Source organism: Corythoichthys intestinalis, chromosome 12, assembly GCF_030265065.1.
Source record: "Corythoichthys intestinalis isolate RoL2023-P3 chromosome 12, ASM3026506v1, whole genome shotgun sequence".
In the NCBI taxonomy this organism is placed as follows: domain Eukaryota; kingdom Metazoa; phylum Chordata; class Actinopteri; order Syngnathiformes; family Syngnathidae; genus Corythoichthys; species Corythoichthys intestinalis.
In genome coordinates, this window is record NC_080406.1 from 394,927 (window position 1) to 412,357 (window position 17,431).

Consider the following 17,431-nt stretch of genomic DNA (forward strand, 5'->3'; position numbering starts at 1 on the left):
GGTCGTACAGGGACTGAACAGCCCTTACCAGGAGGCTCGGCGGTACCCCATACTCCCGGAGCATGCCCCACAGGACTCCCGAAGGCACACGGTTGAACGCCTTCTCCAGATCGATAAAACACATGTTTATTGGTTGGGCGAACTCCCACGCACCCTCGAGGACCCTGCCGAGGGTGTAGAGATGGTCTACTGTTCCACGGTTGGGACGAAAAGCACACTGCTCCTCCTGAATGCGAGATTTGACTTCCCGACAGACCCTCGTCTCTAGCACCCCTGATAGGGTGAGGAGTGTGATCCCTCTATAATTGAAACACACCCTTAAAAATGGGGACCACCACCCCTGTCTGCCTCTCCAGAGGCACTGTCCCCGATGTCCACGTAATGTCGTAGAGGCATGTCAGCCACGACAGCCCCACAAAATTCAGAGCCTTTAGGAACTCCGGGCGGATCTCAACGACCCCCGGGGCCTTGCCACCAAGGAGCTTTTCAAGCACCTCAGTGACTTCGACCCCAGAGATCGAAGAGCCCACGTTGAGGGCGTGTCGGTGGAATTGAGAAGGTCTTCGAAGTATTCTCCCCACCGACTCAAGACGTCCTGAGTCAAGGTCAGGAGTCCCCAATCTTCACTAAACACAGTGTAAATGGCGCACTGCTTTCCTCTCCTCAGACGCCTGACGGTGGACCAGAATTTCCTCGAAGCTGTTTTCCATGGTCTCGCAGAACTCCTCCCATGTCCGAGTTTTGGCCTCGGCGACCACCTAAGCTGAAGTCTGCTTGGCCAGCCGCTACCTGTCAGCTGCATCCGGAGTCCCACGGGCCAAAACGGCCCGATAGGCCTCCTTCTTCAGCTTGACGGCATCCCTTACTTTTGGTGTCCACTAGCGGGTTCGGGGATTGCCGCCACGACAGGCACCGACTACCTTACGGCCGCAGCTCCGATCGGCCGCCTCAACAATGGGGGTGCGGAACCTGGCCCACTCGGACTCAATGTCCCCCACCTCCCCCGGGACGAGGGACAAGTTCTGCCGGAGGTGGGCGTGGAAGTTCTTTCTGACAGGGGATTCTGCTAGACGTTCCCAGCAGACCCTCACAATACGTTTGGGCCAGCCAGGTCTGGCCAGCATCTTCCCCCGCCATCGGAGCCAACACGCCACCAGGTGGTGATCGGTTGACAGCTCCACCCATCTCTCCACCCGAGTGTCCAAAACATACCAGAGGAGCGTGATTGGGAGGAAGGCCCCCCCCCCCCCGATCAGAACCCGAGTGGTGTTCTGTTATTGGGTATATATAATATAACATATATAACACGATTACAAAGTTGCTCATCGAACTGCGGCCTAGGGTGTCCTGGTGCCAAGTGCACATATGGACACCCCTATGTTTGAACAGGGTGTTCATTATGGACACGCCGTGACGAGCACAGAAGTCCAATAACAGAACACCACTCGGGTTCTGCTCGGGGTGGGGGAGTTCCTCCCAATCACGCTCCTCCGGGTCTCACTGTCATTGCCCACGTGAGCGTGGAAGTCCCCCAGGAGAACGAGGGAGTCCCCAGAGGGGACGCTGTCCAGCACACCCTCCAAGGACTCCAAAAAGGGTGGGTACTCTGAGCTGCTGCTCAGTGCGTAAGCGTAAACAACAGTCAGGACCCGTCCCCCCTGCCCGAAGGTGGAGGCTACCCTCTCGTCTACTGGAGTAAACCCCAATGTACAGGCGCCAAGCCGGGGGGCAATAAGTATAGGATTGGTATACCAGAACCCAAGCTGTAAGTGAAAGAGAGTCCCACTATATCTAGTCGGAACTTCTCTGCCTCACACACCCGCTCGGGTTAGCTTCTGCAGCCGGGGGTCGGACCTCCAAGGCCCCCCGCCTTTGGCCGGCGCCCAACTCCCTACGCACCCAATCCCTGTGGCCCATCCCGCAGGTGAGCCCATGGGAAGGGGAACCCATGTTGCCTTTTCGGGTTGTGCCCCATGGGGACCGCCAGGTGCTCGCCTTCGAGCCCCACCTCCAGTCTGAACATAATGAAAATAATTAACTTCATTATGGTAAGGTCTGTTCTATGCTTCCAACACATGGGAAGACAACCTATAAAACTGAAGTCATTATATAATGCAAATAAGGTTGCTTAAAAGTTGGTAGGAACAATTTGAGCATCCTGAAAAGTTGCTAGTGTTATGTCCCCTATGTAAACCTTTGCCCTTGCTTCCCGCTGATATTGGGTCACTTCCTGTTGATTTAAAAAAAAATTTTTTTTTTAGTATTACCAAAATAAGTGTTTTTTTTTTTTGAGGAGGACCGAAAAAGAGGAAATGGCTTGATAGGGAAGGAGGAAGCCGTCTGAGCCGCAGGATTCCATCACTCTTAGCGAACGGCCGCTTTGGCGTTGCCACGGTAACGCTGTCCAATGCGCCGGGCTGCAGCTCGCCCTCTTTTTTTCTCTCTCTCCATCCATCCTCACCACTGCTGGTTGGGCTTCCTGCCCGCGTTGCCACGGCGATCCACTCCGGGACCACCCGTCGGATCGTAGGCAAGTCGGCAGTTTCGGTACCCGCGCGCCGCCTCCGCTCACTTCTTCTCCCGTCCGTGGCTCGGAGGAGACATTGCCGCCGCAGCTCCGGAACTCCATGAACTTCCCGCTCCGCTTTCTCCGACGTCGCAGCGTGACGGACGCCAAAGCGCCTCCGCCCGCATGAACGCCCGGGAGGAGGAACGGATGAAAGTTGAGGAGGAGGCGGAGGTCGAGGAGCCAGAAGAAGAGGAGGGCGCGCCAGACGTGAAGACGGACGCGCAACAGGAGGAGGCTGTGAGCATGGAGCGAGAGGATCCAAGTGAGGAGGAAGAGGAGGAGGTGCAGCAAGAAGAAGAAGAGGAGATACCGCAGGAGGAGGAGGACCACGCTGTGGCGCAGGAAGAACGGCGACAAATGGACGAGCTGCTGCAGGAGGAGGCGCGGGAGGAGGAACACGACCACAACAGTCAGGTTCTGCTTCGCCTCCGAGGAATGTAAGTAAACATGCCATGACATCATACCGCTATTATTGATGATGTCATGGTGCCGCGGCACGGTCGCCGTGGCGACCGGACGGCGTCGCCGGGACCGCCTTTCACGCGAGCACGCGACAGACACGTTGACGACGACGGACGTCCGACCCCCTCCGCGCCTCGTACGGATCGCGCGTCTACCAATTCATTTCGATTCACGGCAGAAGGACGATTGGACGTCTATCGTTGTCAACGAAAGAGTTCCGCTCCTTGGCCGCAGTCGACGGAGGCTGACGTCCGATCTTTCCGGACCGGCGCGAGGGGGCGGATCGTGTCGGTCAAAATCAAGAGGAAGTGACCAAAATGAAAGTTGGCCAGAATGAGCAAAAAGCAACAGGGTGTGACCAAAATCGAAATGGTTCCCCTCCCGTGGATTGAAATAACCCTATCGCTCGTCGATGTCCAATCCATTTCAAGTGGGAGGGTTGGCAGCGGATCAACATTTTTTCACTTCTTGTTGATTTTGTCCCGTTTCTGGGTGACTTCCTGTCGATTCTTGGCACGATTTTGCTGGACTTCCTGTTGATTTCTATGGCAGCCAATGACATCACACTTCACGAAAGAAACACATTCCATATATGAACTCATCAGATGCCATTGACGGACGGCGCTATACGTCCGAGCCATCCGGACCGCCAAGGAGTCCGATGGAGTCTCCTGTCCCGAGATGGCCGTCGGCGACTGACGCCATCAATTCGCCTTTGGTCATTTACGTCCTTCTTGTCCACAGGCGTGTGTTTTGCCGCCGCTGACACCTGGCGTGTGGCTGGTGGCCATCTTGTTTGTCATTAAACAAAGAAGGAAAGGAGCGCGACAGGCTGACCAGTCTTTTAGACATCCCTCCCTCCCTCCCGCTGCCAATTCATAAATGTGTGAGAAACAAACAGCGAGGGGAGACACGTTTGCTTCGAGTGTCTCTCACTGTTTTTTTTTTTTTTTTAAACTGTGGCAAATGTGGCACAGAAGTCGCCCGGCAACACCGCTTGTGAAAATAGAAATCTTATTTTTTATGTGTCAATCTGGGGATACAATTAGACTTGTAGAAAAGCCGCCGGCCGGGAATTCTACGACCAAACAAATTATAAAACAAAAATTTGGATATTATAAAATGATAGTCCTAACTTTACGTATGCGTGGCTAGTTGTTACATCAAACTTTACATTAAGACTGAGGTCATACTGTACAAGAAGTGGACAAGAATGAAGTTGTCTTTTTACATAACTTTACACAATATGTATGGATGTAGCGTGGCTAACTTGATATACTTTTAAGTCATGTGTCCTAATGTTCATTTCATAAACAGGGGTGATACACCTGTCGTATGCAAAAGACGATGAAGAAAATTCATGGATTGTTTCTTATTTTTACAGGCAGAAATACAAAAGGACTTCACAAAGGTGAGACGCCGGTTTTAGGGTCCCCGTCGGAGTCGTTTCGACTTTGACTTGAAAATGTCTCCGGCTCGCCTGTCGCCATGGAAACTAAACCATATTCCATCCCGTTTGGTTGCCACGACAACGCCGGGATGCCTTTGTTTGCGACGCGCTGCGACTTAGAAAGTTGAATTCCTGTTGCGCTAAAAAATGGCCATCGCTCCACTTCATTATTATTTTATGACCAACTCAATCATTTTTCATGTTTCATTAACGTGACAGTTAAAATTTCATTCATTTAAAATCATCTCTTAGAAATGTTGACATTAGCATGAAGCTATAATGCTTTTTTTTTTTAATATATATTTCCACGGCAAGTTTGACTGTGCTAGCACAATGTGTTAGCACGTTATGTTAGCATGAAGTTATATGTCTCTGGCAATTTGGACTGCGCCAAAGTTAGCATGAAGCCAAGCAGAATTTATCGGGCGGAATTGACGTTCGCCGCTCATCCGTTTTTTTGGGGGGTTTTTTTGTCCCTTAGACTGAAAGCGGCCATGGAGCAAATGGACCGTGGCGTGGTTGACGTCCGCCAGCTGCGCGCCAACCTGCAGTTGGCGGCCGCCATGTTGGACGCCGTCTACACCGACGAGACCAAGTGAGTCGAGCGATCGAAAGCGCGTCACGATGTATTTCTCTGACGGCGTCGTCCGTCCGTCAGGCGGCTGCTGGACCCCGAGGACGAGCTGAGCGAGCTGCGGGCAGAGTCCGTGCCCCGGGAGGTCCGCGATTGGCTGGCCTGCACCTTCAGCCGCAAGATGGGCGTGGCCAAGCGCCGCCCCGAGGAGAAGCCGCGCTTCCGGAGCATCGTCCACGCCGTGCAGGCCGGCATTTTCGTCGAGAGGTCGGCTCGCCGTTCTAATACCGCTCTTGTCTGCTACGGACGGCGCTAGATGTCTGGTCCGTTTGAAATAATCAACAGGAAGTGACCTCTAAGCAAGAAGTTGTCCCCCAATCAGCAGAAAGAGAGCCAACTAAACAGGAAGTCACTCAGAATTACCCGAAATCAACAGGAAGTAACGCGAAAATATCCCAGAATCAATAGGAAGTGACCAAACTAAAGAGGATGGTAACATTTCATTTTGGCTGGGTTAAAATAACGATCCCAAATTAACACGAAGAGACCTAAATGTCACCCAGGCCGCATTCATGAGCTAAAATCAGCAGGAAGTGACCCAAAAGTTGCCCTAAATCAACAGGAAGTGACCAAAGTCGAGACCCAGAGTGGCCTCCTCAGATCTGAAAATCAATGAGGAGTGACCAAACCAAAGCGCCATCTTTCAAGCACCGCTGACGTCTAAGTGGCCACATTTGCGATGTGCGTTTGAGATTCAGGCGGTGTCGTTTTGGAGCCAATTCTTGTCCCTCGACGCCGCATCCTGAGCTGAAGGACGTCCGTTGTCGGCGCGCTTAACGAGCCGTGAAATGTGCAGTGTGTTTGTGGCGCGGTTGCCGTGGCAACTGGGAGGAGAAGGACGTATTATCTCTTTTTCTCTCTCTTCTGCTCGGTCGCACGGCAGGATGTATAGACGGACGTCCAACATGGCCGGCCTGACGTACCCCCCGGCGGCAAACGCGGCACTCAAGGTAACGCCCGGGGGGGGTCGGATGGGGTTTGGATCTCCTGGAGTGCATTGAGTCACGCTGTCCCTCACACAAATTCCATCCGTTTAACCTTTAACCCCTCGATGCCCGAATTTCCAAATGTAAATATAGAAAATACAATCAGCTTTGAAAAAAACTAATACATCACATTAATTCCAAGTTTAAAAAAAAAAAAAAAAAGAATATCAAAAACCTTTCATTCATACCCACGTGCGTCCATAAGCCATTTCAAGCGCTGCTGGCCAAAAGTATTGTCACCTCTGCAATTCTGTCAGATAATGCTGAATTTCTCCCAGAAAATGATTGCAATTACAAATGCTTTGGTAGTAATATCTTCATTTATTTTGCTTGCAAGAGAATGAAAAATAAACTAAATCATGATCATTTTACACCAACTCCAAAAATGGGCCTAACAAAAGTATTGGCACCCTTTGAAAAATCTTGTGATGCTTCTCTAATTTGTGTCATTAACAGCACCTGTTACTTACCGGTGGCAATCACTAAATCACACTTGCAGCCACTTAAAAAGGACTAAAGTTGACTCAACCTCTGTCTTTGTGTGTACCACATTGAGCACGGAAAGAAGACCAAAGAACTGTCTGAGGACTTGAGAAGCAAAATTGTGAAGAAGCATAGGCAATTTCAAGGCGACAAGTCCAGCTCCGAAGATCTGAATGTTCCTGTGTCTGACCCAGAGACATACAAAAGTCAGGTTGGAGTGTGCCAAAACTTATCTGAGAAAGCCAAAAACATTTTGGAAGAATGGTTTCTGGTCAGATGAAACGAACGTAGAGCTTTTTGGGAAAAGGCATCAACACAGAGTTTACTGGGAAAAAAACAAGGCCTTCAAAGAAAAGAACACGGTCACCACAGTCAAACATGGCAGGGGTTCCCTGATGTTTTAGGGTTGATTTGCAGCCTCTGGAACTGGACTGCTTGACCGTGTGCATGGCATTATGAAGTCATTTTGCAGCAGGGCCCAGTGTGAGATAGCTGGATCTCCCTCAGAGGTCATGGCTCTTCCAGTAGGACAATGACCCAAAAGACACTTCAAAAAGTACTAGAAAACGGTTTGAGAGAAAGCACTGAAGACTTCTAAAGTGGCCAGACCGTAATCCCATAGAACACCTGTGGAGAGATCTGAAAATGGCACCCTTTAAATCTCACAGACCTGGAGTACCGTATTTTTCGGACCACAAGTCGCACCTGAGTATAAGTTGCACCAGCCATAAAATGCCAAACGAAGACCAAAAAAAACATATAAGTCGCACCTGAGTATAAGTCGCAACTTTGGGGGAAATTTACTTGATAAAATCCAACACATAGAACAGATATGTCATCTTGAAAGGCAATTTAATATAAAAATACAATAGAGAACAACATGCTGAATAAGTGTACAGTGCATGAACAACAAAAGGCAAATATACTGTCATCACCAGGACGCTACGGCTCGGTCCTGGCTATACAGCGAGCTAAACTCCCAAATGACCATGCTGGACGTCCGTATAATTTGCTGAATCTATTTCATCCTCGATACCGTTCGCGTCAACGTAAATAAATGATAATTAGGTGCTATTACAGCAATGACGGTTAGCATGCGTTCACTAGCATTAGCACATCGTTTAAACCACCACGCAACTGGCTCTAAGTGTCCGATCGCGAGTGGAAAACACACAACAACGACAGAAAAGATGATACACACAGGCTCTGTAGAGCTATTTTACAAGCACAAACAATGAACGTAGGTTTGCAGCCATGTTGCCCTCTCACTCAAAAGCTGCGCAGCTGTCTGTCTTCTTCTGGCGTGTGAGCGCTCTTCATGTAAATAAGTGCGAGTGCCCCCCCCCCCCATGTGGGCGTGAAAGCGCCACAAACTAAAAGCATGCATTTCAATATAAAAAAGTCAACAATACAATTGAACACACATTGCCAAAGGCAGAACGCGAACGTGGCCATAGCTATTAAGAGTTATTCAGATAACTATAGCATAAAGAACATGCTAACAAGTTTACCGAACCATCAGTGTCACTCCAAAAAAACAAAATAACATGTGAAATGATATCATAATGTGTTGATAATTTCACACATAAGTCGCTCCTGAGTAGCCAAATTACTGTATGAAAAAAAACCCGACCGAAAAAGTCCGAAATATACGGTAGTTGGCCAAAGAAGAATTGTAAGAAACTCATTGATGGATACCGGAAGCGGTTGTGCGCAGTTATTTTTGTCCAAAGGTTGTGCTACCAAGTATTAGGCTGAGGGTGCCAATACTTTTGTCCGGCCCATTTTTGGAGTTTTGTGTAAAATGATCATGATTTAGTTTATTTTTCATTCTCTTGCAAGCAAAATAAATGACGATATTACTGACCAAAATTATTCCACGACATTGCCGTCTTTTTAAATGACAAATACCCCTTTCCCACTGGCCCAAAAACCCGTGTCAACCCACTAACAATCGGCTTTTGGTGGCAGTGGGAAAGGTGCAGCGACCCGTGTCAATCAACCCGCCAAGCGACCCGCGTTAAAATCACCTCGGCTCTCATCGTCATGCAGTGTGAAAGCAAAACCCCGGGTCAACAGTCAACACCCTAATCTACGTGGTGACATCGGCTCTTAGGTGATGCGTCATAACAACATGCAAGTCGCCTCCCATTTAACACGCCCCACAACCGTGGTTACGTCGATGCTAACAACAAAGCTAGTAGAAGAAGAAGAATTCACGTCGCCTCAGCACAAGCAGAGTGTTGATCCTTTGCCGCATTTCGACCATTTTGAGGGCAGTAAAAAGCATGAAAACAGAGAACACAAACGGAAAGGAGGCTTCCATAATGCTCTGCATTGTTTACTTCCTTGAACTGAATGAATTTGGTCGCACTTGTCGACGTTGATCTTAGCGTGGTGACGTCATGTAACCTTACGCACGGCTGAGGAAGGGTGGGGGGTTAGACGGGTGAAAAAAAAATTTAAAAGGCACGGCTTTTTTTTTTTTGTCAATGGGAAATGTGCCAAATGCCAATTGCTAGTGGGTTGCATCGGCTTGGAAAAAACGCGCGTTGACCCACTAGTTTCAGTGGGAAAGGGGCATTACAGTGGCTGCTGCTAGTCGAAAAAAAGGTATCCCTCTCTTTGAAGGAGGTGGCATGTTGTTGACATGTATTTCTGTCGGGGCTGCGTGAGTGGGTCAAGTCATCAGCCAATCAAACGTGTGTTTGATGGGAAGGGTGGCACATTCATCAAGTGAAAAGGGGTAACCCTTTTTTAAAAAGAAGTTTAAGAAATAATGAATTTCAAAAATATAAAGGAGGAAATTAGAAATGTCATTCATGCCCATGTGTATCTATGCCTTTGAGCCATTTCAAATACTTGTTCCTCTTTCCACCCAAAGACCTAGATGGACTCAATCTCATTTAAAAATGATTTTATTTTTTTTAAAAATCCCCTCGATGCCAGAATATGGACTGTTAACAAATATAGAAAGAAATGATCCCTTTTTGCAAATGAATCTGTGTTTTAGAACGTGGACCAGTGGTCCTTCGACGTCTTTTTGCTTCACGAGGGCACGGGCGAGCACGCCCTCAAGTTCCTGGTGTACGAGCTCCTCACGCGCTACGACCTCATCAACAGGTTCAGGGTAGGCATTGCTTTCCTTCCTTCATCTGCGCGCTATAGACGTCCAGTCATTTCAAGTGGGAATGAAGGAAATTGGACAGACGTCTGTTTATTCTTGTGCGCGCGGCATTCGGCCGCTCTCTAAATCCGTCGTCGTCCTCAGGTTTGAGCGGCGCGCATGCGGTTTTTGGGCCTATTTCAGATTCCGGTGCCGGCGCTGGTCCAGTTCGTGGAGGCTCTGGAGAGCGGCTACAGCAAACACAAGAATCCTTACCACAACCTGATCCACGCCGCCGACGTGACGCAGACGGCGCACTTTCTCATGCTGCACACGGGAACCATGGTAACCCCCGCGCGCGCACAAAACAGAATAAACAGAGTCCGGAAAGCCGCTCTGACCGCTCCCTCGCTCGCCGGCTTCTTACGCTTAGCACTGGCTGAACGAACTGGAGATCCTGGCCATGGTGTTGGCGGCGGCCATTCACGACTTTGAGCACACGGGGACCACCAACAACTTCCACATCCACACCAGGTAGGACGCGCTCGCCGCCGTCGGGCTCGCTCGCGCCTCATTCCGTTTTTGACGGTAGCTTTGCATGTCACGCAAAAGCAACCGTAAATATGAATCCTTTCTTTGAATGGCGTTTGTTGGGCGCGCCGCGCGGCCCAAACCGTTTGGCCCTTTGACAGCGTTCAAATACCGAAATCTGCGGAATTGTGTGGGGAATCTTTGGGTTTTTTTCAACCATTTTTCCCCAACACGTCCTGCAATTTGTATCCAATTCACATCATGAAAAAAATTCAGAATGGCACAGAATTTGCAAAGTTGTCCGAAAACTTTCCCATTCAATTCTTATAGGATGCCGGTGACATGTTCGTCGTTCCATTCATTTCTCATGAGCAAAATTTGTGAGTTTTGAACATTCAACCGGTGCCCCAGTAAGTCCGTGCCATTGACGCCAGTGTACTTGGGATTCCGCCAAGGGGTTTACCTGCGAAAGCAAAGCTACCATCTCGCTTTCTCCAGAAATGGCATTTTTTATTTTGTTTTTGGGCGTCAGGTCAGAGGTGGCCATCTTGTACAACGACCGGTCGGTGCTGGAGAACCACCACGTGAGCGCCGCCTACAAGCTGCTGGCGGACGACGACACCAACATCCTGATCAACCTCAACAAGGACGACTGGAGGTGAACAATGACCTCTTTGAGGATCACTCTGGCCGCGCAAAAGAACATTCCAAACGTTCAAACATTGCTGCTGACTCTCCAGCAAGAAAAGTAGCTTTTGGACATCCTAAAAGTCGCTAGATGACGTTACGACCCGTACACTGCTGGCCAAAAGTATTGGCAACTAGGGCTGCAGCTATCGAACATTTTAGTAATCGACTGAAAATTCTATCGATTAATCGAGTAATCGGATAAAACAAATATATTTTTATGTGAAGAGCAATTATACATATACATGAGAAAACAAGACATTTCATCTAATCTTGAACCATTTTCAGTCAATCAATGTCTTTATTTTCGATGTATATTGTTGAAAACAGCCAACAATTGCATCTCAGATGTAACTAGAATTAAAAAAAAAAAAGACTAATTCACTGCTTTCACTCAAAAAACTTTTAGATCTTATTAAAAAAAAAATATATATATATATATGTATGTATATCTTACCTAAAAATGCCGTTACGCTTGATAACACACATCACTTAAAAGTTAGGATTTTTTCCCCACGTGTTTCAATTGAATTTCTCTTTGTGTCAAGCCATTTTTAAGTTCTAGTTAAGTTTGAAGTTAGTCTAAACTGTAAGTCCTGATAGGATTTTGAGTTTTTGCAGTGTTCAAAATAAATGTATGATACATGCTGTATTGGAGCACATTAGGGACCAGTGCTACTTGGTGTTTTATCCAGCAAGGACTACTGAGCTAAAATTGATAGTTAGCATGATTAAGTTTTTATTTTACACCCTCATCACTCCACAATGCTATGTTATGTTAAAGCCTGTATGTAAGATACGTTAGCCACGCATCGACAGTGGTCATAATTAATTGAAACCTAGCCCTCCGCAGGGCTAACGTTACGTGAGCTAGTAGTGACAGTAACGTTAATCTTATTTATTAGCACTTAGCGCTCTTTATTAGCGCTGTACTGCTTTAAGATGGCGGCTGTTTACAAACGCTGCCCAGACGCGGCCGAGTTTGTCAATTCGCATGTAGTTCAACATACATGTGATCTCTATGAGACGCACCAGACGCTACCTGTTACCAATGTAGCATTGTGCGGGCTAGTATTTAGCAACGTCGGCGTCGTTTGTGGCGGCTGTCGGCTGCGGTAAGTTTTTTTTTTTTCCTTCTTCCTCTCCGCACGTGACAGCGCGTTGTCCCGCATTAAAAGTAGTCCTAGCAAAACGTGATGCTTAGAGCTGTCAAAATAAACGATTACTCGAGGTGAATAAAATGACTCGGATCAGTTTTTAAACTCGAGTTACTCGAGTACTCGTTTCAGCTCTATTGGCAACCCTCCGATTCTGTTAGATAATGCTTCATTTCTCCCAGAAAATGATTGCAATTACAAATGCTTTGGTTGTAATATCTTCACTTAATTTTGCTTGCAATGAAAAAAAAAAAAAACCTGGCAGCACAACCTTTAGACAAAATAACGGCGAACAACCGCTTCCGGTATCTATCAATGAGTTTCCTACAATGCTAGACCATTCTTCTTTGGCCAACTTCTCCAGGTCTCCTTGAGATTTGAAGGTTGCCTTCTCCAAACCGCCATTTTCAGATCTTTCCAGGTGTTCTATGGGATTGGGGTCTTGACACATTGCTGGTCACTTTAGAAGTCTACAGTGCTTTCTCTCAAAAGTGCTTTTCGAAGTGCTTTTTGGGTCAATGTCATGCACACGGTCAAGCAGGCCAGTGCCAGAGGCAGCAAGGCAACCCCAAAACATCAGGGAAAATCGGCCATGTTTAACTGTGGGGACCGTGTTCTTTTTTTGAAGACCTTGTTTTTTTCTCCCAGTAAACTCTGTGTTGATGCCTTTTCCCAAAAAGCTTTACTTTTGTCTCATCTGACCAGAGAACATTCTTCCAAAACGCTTTCTCAGGTAAGATTTGGCACACTCCAATCTGGCTTTTGTATGTCTCTGGGTCAGAAGTGGGGTCTTCCTGGGTAGAGTCCCTTTTCTTTCGGACACCGACGGATGGTACGGGTTGACACTGTCGTACCCTCGGACTGCGGGGCAGCTTGAACCTGTTTGGATGGTAGTCGAGGTTCTTGATCCACCATCCGCACAATCTTTCGTTGAAATCACAGTGCCGTGGGCTTTAGACTTGTTGATGACACTGCGCACGGTGGACACAGGAACGTTCAGGTCTTCGGAGCCTTGAGATTGCATGACAAATTTGCTTCTCAAAGTCCTCAGACAGTTCTTTGGTCTTCTTTCTTTTCTCCATGCTCAATGTGGTACACACAAGGACAGAGGTCGAGTCAACTTTAATCCTTTATAAGTGGCTACAAGTGTGATTTCGTTATTGCCACCACAGGTAAGTAACAGGTGCTGTTAATGACACAAATCAGAGACGCATCACATGATTTTTCAAAGGGTGCCAATACTTTTGTCCAGCCCATTTTTGGAGTTATGTGTAAAATGATAATTATTATTTTTTTTTTTTTCCAGTGCAAGCACAATAAGTGAAGATATTACTACCAAAGCATTTGTAATTGCAATCATTTTCTGAGAAAAACTAAGTATTATCTGACATAATTTCAGGTGTGCCAGCACTGTAATTAACCATTTGCATGTAGTCTTGCTTTCACCACAGACCCACCGTAGAACTGGTGATACATTGAAGTGATGTACAATTGAATAAACGAACATATACAAAATATAAAACGCAAATGAGAATATACATACCACTTTGGCCTGCTCATGAACAAACAGGGAAGTCTACTTGACTTATTTAGCTTATATATTGCTTGCAACTTGAGCGAGCTAGTGCCGCTTATTCTACAGCTTGCTGCGTCGGACTTTCACTTCCTCATTGGAAAACGGGACGCGACCTAATTGGTTGTGCGTTCACTGCAATTCAACTTAGAAATGTAACAATTTTAGTTTAACCTTTCAACGAATTATTATTATTAACAGTATACTTCCAAGCACTGTAAAATGACAAAAGGAAAATAAAAATAATGCACACAAAAATAATAAGTTGCATGACTTGTAAAAAGTTAAATGAACTTTAGCGAGTCAACAGCTCCGCTTGCTGGCGAAACAAAAAATTGCGGGACAACTTGACAGCTGTTACACAAAACAAGTCGCCAAGTGGCTTTAGGATTGCCTGGCACAGCTAGACTATTCTCCCTGTATTTTTCAAACACTGTGAGAAATGGTCTGGGACCCAGCCCATTAACGGCCTCTCGAGCAAGATACAAAATCAACCGTCCAATCAGATTCGTTTATTTGCGTGACGTATTCTTAACGAGTAACGTCACTCTAAGTCGTCTCTACAACAACACAGATGGCGAACGGAAGAGCCGAGAATATGTTCCAATCCACGGTAAAACCAGTCCAAAAACACACCGAAACAAGTCATTGATAACAGTCGACATGGCTCGCGCTAGCCATGTTGAATAAACTTCTCCATGCTCCGCTCACGCTAATTACTTGTCGCCTTAATAATGTCGCATCTGCCCGTCGCTGATTGGTCCACTCCGCTGTCTGTTTGCTGTGGCTTGCTCCGCCCTCGGAATTTGATCCGCTAGACGGTAGCCAGACAGCGATTGCGTCTGGTATACCGGGCTAGCTTTTGGAAACTTGGCAGATTTAGTCAGATGAGTTGGCAACACTGTGTTGAAAACACAACTTTTTTTTTTTTTTTTTTTTAAAATATGGATTCACCTACTTCACACATTGAGAAACCACCAAAATTTGACAATAATTCATATCCAACAGCACCCACAAAAACCTGTTCATTTTCTTCAGGGAGCTGCGCGCGCTGGTGATCGAGATGGTGATGTCCACGGACATGTCGTGTCACTTCCAGCAGATCAAGAGCATGAGGAACATCCCGGCGCAGCCGCACAGGTGGGTTTCGCCCGCCGGCCCCATCCGCACGTACGCGTTTGTGACGGCTTTGTCTCAGCGTGGACAAGGTCAAGCTTCTTTCTCTGATGCTGCACGCCGCCGACATCAGCCACCCGGCCAAAAGCTGGCAGCTGCACTACCGCTGGACGCACAGTCTCATGGAGGAGTTCTTCAGACAGGTCCCTTCTCCCCCGATCCCCGCTATGTTGTCGAAAATATCGGAAAGCGCTTTTTACCTTGGGTTGTGATTCGTCAGGGGGACAAAGAAGCCGACCTGGGTCTACCTTTTTCTCCTCTGTGCGACCGCAAAGCCACCGTCATCGCGCAGTCGCAGATCGGTAAGAACCGCTCCGAGTACCCGTCCCGATTATGAAAGCGTAACGCGCCGGGGGTCGTCAGGTTTCATCGACTTTATCGTGGAGCCCACGTTCAGCGTCCTGGTGGACGTGGCGGAGAAAGTGATGGCTCCCCTGGTGGAGGAGGAGAGGAAAGGGCGCGAGGCGGGCGACCGCCGCCGCGGCAGCCTGACGGGTAGCGGCTCGGTCACCGTGGAGTCGGTCCAGAGGCGCGGCGACCGCGGGCGGAGCGACTTTTCCCTGGCCGCCGTCGACCTGCCCGCGCTCAGGAAGCACCTGAGTGACGTCATTACGCGCAACAAGGACAGGTGGAAGGAGCTCTCTGTGGACGGTACGTCTTTTTTTATTTCGGCATAGTCCATTCAGCTCCGATTATGTTTACCTCCGGTCGACTCGCCGTGTTTTGTTTTATTGTTGTTAGAAAAGCCGGGGTTGTTTTTACATTTTTTAGTGACAAACTCATTTCATTTCACAACAGAGTGATTCGGTGACTTGCGGTCATGTCTGGGTGACTTCCTCTTGATTTGCTTTCAGCCCTGCCGCTTCAAATGGATTGGACGTCTGACTGCAAAATCAACAGGAAGTGACCAAAATAAACAAATGGAAATGAGTTTGTCACGAGTAGACATCCGATCGGTTTGAAGTGGGAGGGCCAATGAACAAGTAAAAGAAATTGGACGCCAAATGATTGGATGTCTACCACCCTCCCACTTGAAATGGATTGGACGTCTAGCAAGTCAACGAGTTCCAAATTTGTACTGTTTAGAGCTGAACAATGTCTCTAAACGCGTCATCTGCCAATAGAATTGATCAATTGTGGCAGCAAACTAGTCACATAAAGTGTCTTTTATGTACGTTGAGCAGAATTGACCAATAGGGAGCAAGAAGACCCGGAGGAGGAGGAGTCAAAGAGCAAAAGTCGTAGGGCCGACCAATCACAGGGCTCGCCCGATGACGACCGAGAGTCACCTGACATCCAGACGGAAGAAGACCATTCCAGATGGAACGGTATTTCGCGCACGCACACTCGCCAGCCGGCTAGCTAGCTAGCTGTCCGTCACCTGTTGCCGTGGTGACTCTTGTAGGGGCGGGGCCAGGAGAGGGGGAAGAAGAGGACCAGGAAGTGCCTGAAAACGCCTAGCGTTGTGAACTGTCGCCGTGGCGACCCATCGCAAGGGCGCTTTTGGGGAATTCTTCCTTCCCGTCGACCTCGAACGCGACGCCTCGTCCGACTGACATTTAGCTTAGCACCCATCGGACGGCCAGCGGGGTTTCGGACACGCGGAGTTGTCGTCGGATCTCTGTCGCTCGTCCCGTCGCCACGGCAACCAAAACACCGACATAGAGAGCGGTCTGTGTGCGTGCGCGCGTGTATGTTGTTTACGTTTTGTCTTCAAATTGAAATAAACATTCTCAAGTGACTTTAGTGTCGTTTTATCCGGACGTCAACAAAAAACGTTTTTTCATTTTAAATAGTTCATTTATAAATGGACTTTTTTTTACTTTTTTTTTTCATGTTTGTTAAAAATTAAGATATATTAATGTTTCAAAATGTACATGTTCAAATAAAAACATTGTACGTTTTTTTTTTTTTTTTTTTTCAATGAAACAAATGGTTTTTCACATGATGTCACCGCAATTCCACCAAAAAAGACAACGTCCATCTTGGACCTGACGCCATTCTTGTCGCTTGTACACACGCCGTAGCTTTGCAAAGCTATGGTTGAAACTTTTAAGCGGCCATCTCCTTTCAAATGAGAAACGCCGTGACAAAATATGAAGTACTGCGAAGAATCTGCACTTTTACCAGATCCTGAAAGTGAAGAAGCGACGTGAAAAGTGGCCGGCAGACCATGAAACGGGTAAACTTCTTCCCGACTGACGGTTTGAGGCTCTGTTGCAGTGACGGGCAGGCAGGTGAAAAAAATAATGATAGCATCAAATTTATATGAATATTTGTCCATTGCTCTTTATGTATGACTCATTTCAAACGTTTTTTATAGTCAAAATCGCTGAATTTGCCTATTTCCTGTTCCAATAAAGAAATGAAACGAGAGGTGCGGCAGCAACGAGTAAAGCCTCACCTCTGAATGCGCGATCCATAACAAACTGAGTTGATACATGGAATTGGTGCGTGCTGGTTGCCGTACATCTGCATGTCGCCATTATAATGTTTCCAGATAGGTTTATTTGACCTGATTTTCCAATGTCTGGCTAATGTCTTTAACCCTTAAAGTTGAATGTTTGTTAGCGACATATTTAGTTTTGCTGATGGGAAATAAAACCGCAGTGAAAAG

The 17,431-nt window shown here is 47.5% G+C and overlaps 1 protein-coding gene across 3 annotated transcripts; it reads left to right on the forward strand.

The window, feature by feature from the left end:
* Positions 1-2,342: 2,342 nt before the first annotated feature.
* pde1a (phosphodiesterase 1A, calmodulin-dependent) lies at positions 2,343-16,578 on the forward strand. Of its 3 annotated transcripts, XM_057851561.1 has the most exons (15): positions 2,350-3,006; positions 4,416-4,442; positions 4,963-5,076; positions 5,140-5,322; positions 5,999-6,065; positions 9,598-9,714; positions 9,895-10,035; positions 10,124-10,224; positions 10,754-10,879; positions 14,677-14,778; positions 14,837-14,957; positions 15,035-15,116; positions 15,178-15,465; positions 15,999-16,142; positions 16,220-16,578. In XM_057851561.1, exons 1-15 carry the CDS (start codon positions 2,693-2,695, stop codon positions 16,273-16,275), a joined length of 1,983 nt encoding a protein of 660 aa, XP_057707544.1. In that variant the 5' UTR covers positions 2,350-2,692; the 3' UTR covers positions 16,276-16,578. The 3 variants fall into 3 exon arrangements, with proteins under 3 accessions (XP_057707546.1, XP_057707545.1, XP_057707544.1); XM_057851563.1 differs by lacking the exon at positions 16,220-16,578 and having other exon boundaries at positions 2,343-3,006; positions 15,669-16,131; XM_057851562.1 differs by lacking the exon at positions 4,416-4,442 and having other exon boundaries at positions 2,348-3,006.
* The last annotated feature ends 853 nt before the right edge of the window (positions 16,579-17,431 follow it).

Bases quoted from the DNA above. Each gene is read 5' to 3' on its own strand.
- pde1a (XM_057851561.1), top strand. From the start codon at position 2,693: ATGAACGCCCGGGAGGAGGAACGGATGAAAGTTGAGGAGGAGGCGGAG. The intron at 3,007-4,415 runs GTAAGTAAACAT...TTATTTTTACAG, and splicing joins CTGCTTCGCCTCCGAGGAAT to GCAGAAATACAAAAGGACTT. The intron at 10,225-10,753 runs GTAGGACGCGCT...TTTGGGCGTCAG, and splicing joins AACTTCCACATCCACACCAG to GTCAGAGGTGGCCATCTTGT.